The sequence below is a fragment of the Gopherus evgoodei genome, chromosome 6, assembly GCF_007399415.2.
Source record: "Gopherus evgoodei ecotype Sinaloan lineage chromosome 6, rGopEvg1_v1.p, whole genome shotgun sequence".
Classification (NCBI taxonomy): Eukaryota; Metazoa; Chordata; order Testudines; family Testudinidae; genus Gopherus; species Gopherus evgoodei.
Window position 1 is genome coordinate 120,856,244 of NC_044327.1, and position 12,009 is coordinate 120,868,252.

General features: G+C 45.3%; 1 protein-coding gene across 2 annotated transcripts in view; it reads left to right on the forward strand.

Annotated features, from left to right (window-relative positions):
* The window catches only part of MYO5B (myosin VB), a 350,195-nt gene that overhangs the window by 169,116 nt on the left and 169,070 nt on the right, over positions 1–12,009 (forward strand). For both annotated transcript variants that reach the window (XM_030566990.1, XM_030566991.1), the window contains exon 5: positions 8,411–8,567. In XM_030566990.1, coding sequence (XP_030422850.1) covers positions 8,411–8,567 — 157 coding nt within the window. The remainder of the gene's footprint in view (positions 1–8,410; positions 8,568–12,009) is intronic.

Below are 12,009 nucleotides of genomic sequence, written 5' to 3' on the forward strand. Positions count from 1 at the left end.
GATTGGTCCTCTGGTCAGGTGTTTCAGGTTACTCCTTTCCAGGTGAAAGAGACATTAATCCTTAGCTATCTGTTTATGACAGCTCAGGCTAGATCTACACTGGGGGTGCGTGGGAGTGTTAACCTAAGATGCGCAACTTCAGCTACGTGAATAGTGTAGCTGAAGTCCGTGTATCTCAGGTCGATTTACCTGGCCGTGAGGACGGCAGTGAGTTGACCGCTGCCATTCCCCCGTCGACTCCACTTCCACCTCTTGCCACAGTGGAGTTCTGGAGTCGACGGCAGAGCGATCGGGGATAGATTTTGTCATGTCTACACTAGACGTGATAAATTGATCGATCACTACCCGCTGATCTGACAGGTAGTGTAGACATACCCTCATAGTGACTTGCCACCCTGGCTATGCTCTATTTTGAGCACATTCACTTGATCAGAGCTAGGCATGTATGTCTCCTCAAGCTAGGAATTACAACCCCAGCTTCAAGTCAAACATATATATTTTCAGAATCTTTGCCTATTATGGTCTGAATACAAGCACATATTGTTTGCTTTTCCCTCGTCCCTCTCCCCTCGCTCTTCTACTCCTTGAGCAGGTATTTTCCTCATCAAACTGTCCACAGTGACACCTACATCCTTTTTTCTCTGACTCCCTTAAACCCTGTGGCATGGGTATTCTTTACCTGTTTTAGGTGCAAAGAATTGTCTGCATTTTAAAGTAGCATCTTTCATCAAGAATCAGTCTTTGGGGAAGGGGGATGTACTGTCTGATGTGTCAGACAACTGATTGCTGCCACAGAGGGAAAACAAAAATCAGTTCATTGGAAAATATTGACTGAATTTCAGAGAGAAGGCATTTTCTTTTGTAGAACCTGTCACTTTGATCATTCTTTTGTAATCAGAATTTAATTAGAAAGATAAGAACCATTTGATCCAGGTGATCTCACAATTGTTTTTAATACAGTAGCTAGTATTTGAAATTTTAAAAAAAGGGCAGAAAACCTCAACAAGCCTGGAGAACCTAGCTGACTCATTTTGAACAGGAATGGGTCAGTAGTTAAGGCAAATCTTTGTGAAACTTCAGAAAAATGTGACCTGACAAGCTGATTGTATTAGCAGCAAATGGTGTTTGCTCTGTCTTTTATCACACTGTAATCCACTGGGATCAGTATGTGTGGATGAACAACAGTACATTTAAACAGAAAAGACAGGAGAAATAGCAAACAGCACTCAAAATATTACAGAAATGGTCAGTTCATAATCTAATATGAATCCCATTGATATGGTCTGGATCCAGAGTTTGTGGAACGGACTCCTGGAAGAATTATTGATGGAATTCCCCATTAGATGAGACATTTAAAACTAGACTAGACAAAACATTAGAAAAAATACCAAAGGGAAAAATCTTTGTTGGTAAGGTGATGCCTTCCATCTCTAACATCTGGTTTCAAGTGTCAGCGTAGTAGTGTGTGTATGTGTGGATGGGAGAACTTTTTATCCTCAAAATATTTTAATTGCTATAAAATACATACACACATTTAGTTGTTTCTTTCTTTCTTTTTAAATATACTGTCATTAACCTGCTATTTTGCAATTACAAAATTCTCAGAAGGTAGCAGCAGCAATGGCCCAACTATATACAGTGGAAAAATGCTCAGTTCAGCCTGGAACATTGCATGGAAAGGAGAGTAGTGACAGATGTGGCTTTCTGAAATATTTAAGTGTCATCAATGTGCTCAGGATTGCACAGGATACAGATACAGAAATAATCCCTTCCCTGAGATTTTGATACGTCTTGCTGGTGGTCGTAGCCGTATAACTTGGATTTTACAAGTCATGCTTAATTGGCTCTCAGACTGTGCTGCGGGTAATTTCCTTTGTTATGGCTTAAGACTTTTGGTCAAAGCTTCACTCTGCATAAGGCACCTTTTTAATTTGAGGAGGGATGGGGAATTGTAACTATATCAGAAAATCAAATCTTTGTGGGAGATAATAAAGCTCTTGTGCACCGTCTTTCCTGCAAACTGTGCCCCCAAATGCCTTATAATATGATGGAAGCATTGTAAAAATAACACGGAAAGATTAAGAGGAATAGGTAAGAGAGAAGAAGCTTTCAGCTGCGATTTGAGAGGGAATGAAAAGTCCTGAGGCAGAGAAATACAGAGACATTGGCACATGGCAAGAGGAGAAGGCTCTTGCCCCATCAGTGGCAGGATAGAAGAGACCTCTGCTGGATTAGGAGCAAGAACAAGGAAAAGAGAAGGATTCAAAGTGATTGAACGTGATTCTCTGCTGCCTTGTGAAGTCATTGACACCTGTACAAAGCAAGTGTAGAATGCAGCCAGTTCTGAATGGTGGCATTTCACCTCCACTTTGCATTGGTACAGATAACTACGCAAGCTGCATGGCAGTGGGGAAGCAGTCTGTGAACTAGACAGAATAGCCCACATGCTGCCAAAGAGCAGCTAAAGAATTTAGCTAGCACACTTTATTGACCAATGATTGTTTTATTTTCCATAGCTTCAGTAGGTGCCCCAACTATTGCTATAATCCTCATGAACTTAAGTCCATATTAGCAGGCACTTTTCTTGTAGGGATAGAAAATCTGTTGGGTTCTGTTATAAATAAAACCACAAGAATGGGTCCACCAAGCCCAAGATCCTGTCTTCTGATAGTGGCCAGTGTCAGAGGGAATGAACAGAACAAGGCAATTGTTAATGACCCCAGCCCCTGTCGTTCAGTCCCAGCTGCTAGTAGTCAGAGGCTTCGGGACACCCAGAGCATGAGGTTCTGTCTGTGACCATCCTGGCTAATAGCCATTGATGAACTCATCTAAGTCTTTTGGGTTCACAACATTCCGTGGCAACCAGTTCCACAGGTTTACTGCACTGTGTGAAAAAGTAGTTCCTTATGTTTGTTTTAAACCTGCTGCCTCTTAATGTCACCCCTGGTTCTCGTGTTATGGGCAGGGGTAAATAATGCTTTCTTATTCACTTTCTCCACACCATTCATGACTTTATAGACCTCCTTAGTGGTCTCTTTTTTGGAGCTGAACAGACCCAGTCTTTTTAATCTCTTCGTAGTGAAACAGAGATAGTATGTAATGGGGACCGACACTAGAGTTATGTTCCTCATACACAGTAATCCGATTCTCACAGGCAGAGTCCTCAGCACTTCTAAAAACACTCCACCACTGCCAGGTCTCTAGCATGCTGTCTGTTTGAAAGCTTTGGACTGGTTCTGCTTTCCTTACACACCTAAAATTCCCCTTGACATAATCGGGCACTTCTTGTGTGCAAGGAATGCGATGTAAACTGCCTAAATGGGGATCTCAGTCCTTCATCACATTGCAATGGAGAAGGTGAACTTTCTGTATTGTAGTTCACACTATATGAGAGGTGAATGGGTACCTTGATGAAGGACACCATAAAACTATTTAAATAAGTACCCGTGAGAGTGAGAGACCCCAGGGTCCTGGATGTCCGTCCAGTTTGAGTGGTTGGAAACACTTACGGAAAGTATTGCTACTGGTCCACAGAAGCATTTCTAATGCTGGCAGATCACAGGACAGTAGGACATAAAATCCTTTCCACCCACCCCAGCCCAACCCCTTTGTACTTCAGATAGCGGCCAATAATATTCTGTCCTGAGAACAAGAGCTAGAAACTCATGCTGTGTATCAGCTAGATAGCCCTGTGTTCTGCCTTCAAATGTACCCTCAAATCATTCACCTGTATGCCCAGCTATCTCGGGGAGAGCAGCTGCTAAACTCCATGTCAGAATTGAAGGGGTGGTAGTGGTGAGAGATCCTATGTGTTCTCTGGAAGTATGTGCTTCTAAGATCTGGTATCTTGCAACTAGGCTTTGTCAGGGCTAGAAATTTAAACTTTATTGCTGGATACTATTGGAAAAATCATGGCTTTGTCTCTCCAGTGTTGTATGCCATTCATTTCAAGCTCTGATAGATCATGATTGGGGACTTTAAAGCAGTTATAATTCCCTCCATTCAGTAATGCTTTATTGGCTTCATTAGGGGACAAAAGATAGCAAGCTTAGATCAGTTAAGTTTCATCTCCATGTCTAAAATAAACAAAACAAATGTTTCTGTGATGTGATAGATACTATATGAGGGGCACTCTAGGAGAAGGTAGGTGATAGGAAACAATAGTCCTCTAGCAACATGTAAGAGACCACAAGTAAGCCAGCTTTAGATTTTAAGAACCTTTAATTGGTTCTGAAAATAAGACTACACCACTTTCTAAAACTTATTTTGCATGAGCCTGTTGAAAAGGATAAACATACAGTTAATTTGTCAACTAGAATCAACCCATAAACACATTTTTTGGGGCATCTAAGGTAACACCGAAATGATTCAACACTGCAGAGACCTCCGTGGTTTTCTTTCACGGGGTCTCTGCTACAATCTCTTTTGTTGAACCAATTAGAAAGAATGGGTGACATCTTGGTCCCGTGGAAATTGATGGTGCCAGGATTTCACTCCATTGTTGTAAATGCCTCTGGATAGGACTAGTCTTAAAACAGAAAAACGTAGACTGCACTAACTGACTGCACACTACACAATAAAAGCACACTTTCAGCTAGTAACATTCCTTCTTTGAAGAACAGTAGTGATTTGTGACTTGTTTAATGACTATCTTATGTTTCATTTCAGTGCATTAAGACTGCAGGATGAGATGTAGTAGTAGACTTTGCCGTCGGAAATAATATACTAAGCTGCTTTTATCCTGTCCTTGCAAACTTGTGTGTTTGCAAAATGAGTACCGTGGAAGAAAAGGTGTGCCATGTCTTACGTGACAGTCCTTATGGGTGCAACAAGATATTCAGAATGGTGTGGGGATTTGTCAGCTGCAGTCATCCTCTTAGGTTAAATTGTTTATCCTTGATCAGGCTGCTTGAACGTGATTTTCACGTCATCTATATATGCTCCACTGAGCTGATGTGACTTTATTTTCCTGACGCAGTATCAGGGCTGATCTGCGACGGCCACTAGTAAATCTCTCCAACAGTTGGGGATGGGACACTAGATGGGGAAGGCTCTGAATTACTGCGGAGAATTCTTCCCCAGATGGCTGGTGGGTCTTGCTCACATACTCACCCTATTTGGGATTGGGAAGGTATTTTCTCCTGGGGCAGAGACCCTGGGTTTTTTTTGCCTTCCTCTACAGCGTGGGGTCACGGGTCACTTGCAGGTTTAAACTAGAGTTAATGCTGGATTGTCTGTAACTTTAAGTCTTTAACTCATGATTTGAGCACTTCAGTAACTCAGCCAGAGGTTAGGGGTCTATTACATGAGTAGGTGGGTGAGGTTCAGTGGCCTGCAATGAGCAGAGATCTGACTAGATCATGATGGTCCCTTTCTGGTCCCTTTCTGGCCTTCTGAGTCATTCTTGTCTGTTTTTACTAGTGAATTTAGTGACAGAAGGAGACACTTGTCCATTAGGAGGGGAAAAATCCAGGAGAAGCAATGGAGATCGATGTATTATTTATGTGACCTCTTTCTTTATCACCCAGCAAGGGGTAACCTGTTCTTCTGCACTTTGGGGCAAATTCCAGAGCCTTTTGCTTTCTGTCTTTCCCTTTTGCATGAGGATACACTTTTCTTTCCACATATAGGTGTTGATCCTGTTGATTTCATGCTATATGTGGCAAATTACTCTCCACAGGAAACCCAGCAAATAGTTCTTTAGCAAGATTAGCATAAGGGCCCTCACGGATCTTTTCACCAGTTTAACTGCTGTATTTCCCTCCTTAGCGGCTTTAAATCACTTCCTCATTTTGCTCTGGGAATGCCACTATTATGGCCTTCAACTAAACAGTGCTGCTTGTCATATTTATTGGGTACCTCTTCTGTGTGCCTGGAGCTAGCAGTAGTTACCAGTTCCTTTTATTCGGTGCTTAATGTGGTACTGCTGTTACCTTGTGGCCTCCTCTCAAGTCAGTGCTTCCTATAGCTCATGTCACAGTGCACCATGCTAGGGAGTCCAGAAGTGAGCGATCAATATGTTGTCTAATAGCACCTCACCCTGTCCTTGTGAGCCATTCATATTTACAGGAAGGGCTTGGTATTGACTCAGCAAGAAGCCTGGAGAGCAGATAGCTATGCACTAGCAATTCATAATCTAGATATGTGACCTGTTCCGTCCATGGGAACGCATTGGGACACTTATTCCCTCTGAACTGTTTGCTGCTTGGGTGAGATCACACAGTTTCAGGACTACTTAATTAACTGTCCCATAAACAGAGACCATGTAGATGTGACCTGGAATCCACACTGGCTAATGTTCTTTAGGCAAACTGATCAAGCTGCCCAGGTAGCTGGATAAAGAGTATCTTGGGATTCCTCTCTCTAAAGTATAGTGGTGTCTGGTAGTAGCTGTTAGAGTTAGTTGCAAAATAGTTTTCATTACAGCCCCTCTGTTTTCAGTGGCTCGCTCTTTCTAAAAGTTGCTTTTTGTGCTGAAATTTTCTATGCTTCATCTTTGTTCAAAGTTTTTTTTTGTTTGTTTTTTGTTTTTAAATCAAATTTCATTCAGCTTCTCTGAGTTCGGAAAAAGTAAAGAATATGCACTTTACCAGGAAAGTGGTGAGACCTACTACTAGTGTGTTGTAATATTGCTGTAATTTTAAGTAATCAGGATGAAAAGATTGTGTCCCAGATTCTGATCCCAGTTACACTGGTGTAAATTTGGAGTAAGAATCTTCTCCCAAAGGGAAATGCATACACACAAAGGAGATGAAGTTAAAGCCATGTATGTAAATATTACTTAGGCATTGCCTGATGGCTAAGTACTTGACTGAGGTACCTGAATGTTGCATTAACGTAGGGTGAGTTGTTTGGTTTGTTTTTGTATTTTACATTGAATGGAAATTCAGCCTGAAAGTCAGGTGAGGGTATTTGCTGTGGACTATGTAGTAAATTTAATGTTCTACAAAACCTTTGGCATGTAATGTGCCTGTGGCTTCCCGAAATAGCTTGGATGTTCCTGGGCTTGTGATGCTGAAATCCTGGCCCCGTGGGTGACATCCAATAGCAAAGCTCCCAGTGGGGCCAAGATTTCACATGATGGTCCTGATTCCATCACTCTTATGCAAGCTGAGTAGCTAGGGTTGCCAACTTTCTAATGGCACAGAACTGAACACCCTCCCTGCCCCACCTCTTCCCCGAGGCTCTGCCCCTTCCCTGAGGCCCCGCCCCCATCCCCTCTCCCTCAGTCACTCACACTCCCCCATGCTCGCTCACTTTCACTGGGCTGGGGTAGAAGGTTGGGGTGCAGGAAGGGACTCCGAGCTGGGGGACCGGAGCAGAAGGGTGCAAGTGCGCTGACTGGGGGTGCGGGCTGTGGTGTGGGGCCAGGGATGAGGGGTTTGGGGTGCAGGAGGGGACTCCAGATTGGAGCTGAGGGGTTGGGTTGCGGGAAGGGCTGCATGGGGTGTGGGGTCTGGAAAGGAGTTTGGGTGCGGAAGTGGGATTAAAGCTGGGGCAGGTGGTGGGGTGTAGGAGGGGGTGCGGACTCCAGCTGGGGGTGCGGGCTCTGGGGTGGGGCCAGCGATAACAGGTTTGGGGTGCAGGACGGGGCTCAGGATTGGGGCAGGGGTTTGGGTTGCAGGAGGGGTTGTGTGGGGTGTGGGCTCTGAGAAGGAGTTTGGGTGCGGGAGGGGGCTCAGGGCTGGGACAGGGGGCTGGGGGTATGGGAGGAGGGACAGGGTGCATGCTCCAGAAGGGGTTCCAACCTGGGGAAGATGCAGGTGGAGGTTTGGGCTCCAGCAGGGCGGCTCCCACCTCCGTCGGCTCCCAGTTGGTAATACAGTGGGGCTAAGGCAGGCTCCCTGCCTGCCCTGACTACGCGCAGCTCCCAGAAGTGGCTGGCAGGTCCAGCTCCTAGGTGCAGGGGCCGCCAGATGGCTCTGCATAGTGTGCACTGCCGCACTCACAGGTGCTGCCATTATAGTTCCCATTGACCCTGGTTCCCGGCCAATGGGAGCTGCAGAGCCAGTGCCTGTGGGCGTGGGCAGCGTGCGGAGCCTCCCTGATTGCCCCTGCGCCTGGGGGCTGCAGGGCGATGCTGACCATTTCAGGGAGCTGTGCAGAATCAGAGCAGGCAGGGAGCCTGCCTTAGCCCCACTGCACTGCCAACCGGACTTTTAACGGCCTAGTCAGTGGTGCTGACCAGAGCCTCCAGGGTCCCTTTTTGACTCAGCATTACAGTAAAAAAACAGATGCATGGCAACCCTAGGAGTAGCACTTCATTCCATTATCGTGTTAATTTTTGAGATTGAAGTAAGCGTGGCAGGATCATTTCAAGCAGAGGGCCTGAAGGAATCTTTCTGAAGAGACAACCCAGAGCTTTACAAGGAGATGAGTTTATAAAAAGCCTTTCTCCTCTGACACACAGGGATGAGAAGAACCAGTCCATTATCGTAAGCGGAGAATCCGGTGCCGGAAAGACAGTCTCTGCCAAATATGCCATGCGCTTCTTCGCATCCGTTGGTGGCTCTGCCAGTGAGACCAACATTGAAGAGAAGGTTCTTGCATCCAGTCCAATCATGGAGGTAAAGCTGGCCAAAAAGAAGTAACATAGATTTTTATTCTACTTTGAGCAATCTGTGTGCATTTGTTTCTAGCATTCACAAATTGCACCAACTTAGGGTGGGGTTGCTTCATGGTTGGGATCCTCCCCCCATCTTGTAGATGGGGGTTTCTGTCATCCTGTTAATGTACAGGATCTGTCTCAGTCTCAGAAGTGAGATCCAAGAATAGGAAAATATAGCTATTTTAACTAGATTTTTATATAATTATTAAATATAGTCATTTAAAAAAAAATAATTGGGATTGACTCGTTCAGGCAACTTTTTATGTGTAGGTCACCGGTTTAAAATCTGTTGCAGGCTGATCGTGACTATAAGCTGTTAAAATGTCTGTTCGGTGACCCACTGTATGTGAAATATGCTGTTGGGTCTCTGTCTAGTTCTTTATCATGGAGATGGGCGTGGGGGGAAGCCCACCACAACTGGCCCACTTGTTGCCGCTCTCAAGAGTGAGGCCAAGGATTGAACCCTCCATGGAGACCGTTCGAACAATCTCAGTGTTGCTAGAACTGTGCTGATAACAGCTGGTTATAAAAAAGGTTGTAGGTAGCAGAGTTCAGATAACGCTGCAGACGTGATGTTTGTGTGGCCTTATCGACGTCATTAATAATCTATCATCTTCACCTTCCTTATCCTCTCTTTTCATCTTGTAACATCCCTAATGTTTTCATTAATTGCATATAGAGAGAGATTTCTGTTGAATCTATAGATTGAATCAACATAAACCTACTTTTTTCATAGTCTCTTATTAGCACTTATTGGTGATAGTCGTATCTGCTGACTAGGCACGTGGAGATCTCTTTTGCTCTGAACTAATTTATTTATTTTTTCTCGCCTTTCTAATGAAGGCATTTATAGGGCATCCATCACTGTGGAATTTACACAACTTAAATTGACGGGGTTAAAAATATAATCCCTGTCCCAAAGAATTTAATCTTGTTTATTGATGTTAAAAGTAAATATTCTGCAACTCCCAGCATCAGCATAACTTTAACTGATTTTGAGAGAGGGATGCCTAACCAGTGAGTTTAAAACTCAGTGAAAATGCTGGGCAAACAGGTGCATCTAACAATACACTGGGAAGGATGTTGGTGGTGTTTAAGAAATATCGGTAATTCACAACAACCCTATCAGTGGTCTGGTTTAGCATTAAATGTATTTCTGATAACAGTTCCGTAGCACACCCTGAGGTCTAGCTTCCTTCCAGCTTCATACTGAAGGCACATCATTTAAGAGTTCTGACAAATGCAGGTGGTGTGGTGGAACAGAGACAGGGAGAAACCTCTCTTAGGGTATGTCTACACAGCAACTAGACACCCACCTCACAGGGTTGTAGAGCCCAGGCTCCAGCCTGAACCCAGAAGTCTACATAGCAATGAAACAGCCCTCAGCACAAGCCCTGTGAGCCCAAGTCGGCCAGCACAGGCCAACCGCAGTTGTCTAGTTGCTGTGTTAGGGTACATCTATGCAGTCGGGGAAAAAAAAACAACCCAAAGCAGCAAGTCTTGGAGCCTGGATCAGCTAACTTTGAGTTTGTGCTGTGGGGCTAAAAATATCAGTATAAATGTTCGGGCTCAGGCTGGAGCCTGGGTTCTGAGACCACCCCCATCACTCGGTTTAGCACCCAAGCTCCAGCCAGAGCCTGCATGTCTCCAGTGCTATTTTTAGCCCTGCAGCCTGAGCCTTTGAGACTCGCTGGCTATGTCTACACAGCAATGTAAGTTAATGGGACTCGAGTCAGCTGTCCTGTGTCGGGGGCCTCTGGGCTTGAGCATCTACATTGCATTTTAACCCTAGGTTAAGAATTTTCTGGCCAGTAAGAAGCACCTGAGGGTGTAAACTGCATAACAAACTCTTTTGGTGGATGTCAGTAGATTAAGTGCAGGATGGGAAGGCTGTAGTTTGAGAATTGAGCTCTTCAGCTCCAGGCTGAGTCACGTTGGCAGGAAATGCGCATGTGCGCCGGTCCTGAAGGTAATTAGGACGTCAGTCTCCAGGGCTGTCAAACGATTAAAATGAAACTTTGCAATCCTTAATTTTTAAAATGAGAAGTTCCATGAAGATGGTTTGTTTGTTGTTTTATTTATTTTTGTCTGTCTTGAAGTTTGGCATAAAATATAGGTTTCAGAGGCAAAGCGCGCACATGCCCCAGCCTGGCTGCTGCTGGCTGCAGAATGGTGAAGTGCTTCCCCAGGGCTTGTGCGCAGTGTTCTCCTGCACCACAGGAAGCAGGGATAAGGGCTGCCCGGGAGGCTGTGGGGAAGTTTGGAGGCTGGTTCCCACTTGCTGCCCTGAAAGTGCATGCAGCCCAGTCGCCCCTGCACACGCAGTCTCAGGGAGGGCTCTGGGGCTTGGGAGCAAGGGCCAGATTGCGGAGCAGGACCAAGTGGCTGCCCTGCAGCGTGAGGGAGCGGTAGGGCTCTCAGTTTAGAATGGCCAGGGGAGGGATGATCCCAACATCCTGATGTCTGGGAGCCACCTCCTGCCTGTCAGCTTTGCTCCCTGCTTGGTCTGCACAACAATGAGGAGGAGCTGGAGCCAGAGCTACTGGTGTGAGAGGAGCGGGAAGGGGGATTGCATTTGGCCAGACAGTAATGGCGCTTCTGGCTGCTATGCTGGCCGCCTTCAGTGCTGCTCCTCTGCCACCAGGAACTCTAGGATACATCCAGAGGGCTGCTGGGACCATGGGCATACAGGGAACCAACAGAGCTCAGACTCTCCGGCCCTGCAGGGTCCTGGGCTCCTGGGTCTGAGCCCTAGGTTAGCACATTTGAAGTGCAGATGTTAGGGGAGTTTGGCTTAGGCCTAGGCTTAAATTGCTGTGTAGACATACCCGTTGCCACGGGTCTTTTTTTTGCTGTGTAGACATACACTTACATAACTTGAGACTGGCGTATTCGGGACTTCATTGATTATAACCTGAAATCAAGGCTGAACTCTTACCCTGGCACACTGAGGCATTGGCTGTGGATTTAGGTTTTGAAGAGGCAGATGATTTACTTGTGGGAATATTGAGCTGGGTCCTGTCCTTATCATTGCCATACTGGCTGCAGGGATTCTTACATACAATTGTTGGATGCATCTAGACTGCAGCTCTATTTTTATCCTTTCCAAAGTGACTGAAGAAATGTATAATAATGACTGCAGATATTGCAGGCAGAGCACTTAGTGCCTATGCTGGGTCTGGAGAGCTGCCGCTGTTGTACAATAACTTAGCTGTGATGACAGGCCTTTCCCATTTTGGGTGGCGGAAACCCCTGTGATGCCCCAATGGACACACCTGTACATTTGTAACAATAAAATAGATGTATTTTCATTGTTGTGAATTTTACAAAGTGCCAGATTGCCCCCGTTATGTGATGGAGGACTTCGCTTGCTAGGGATATCCATGTCATAAGAGCACGCT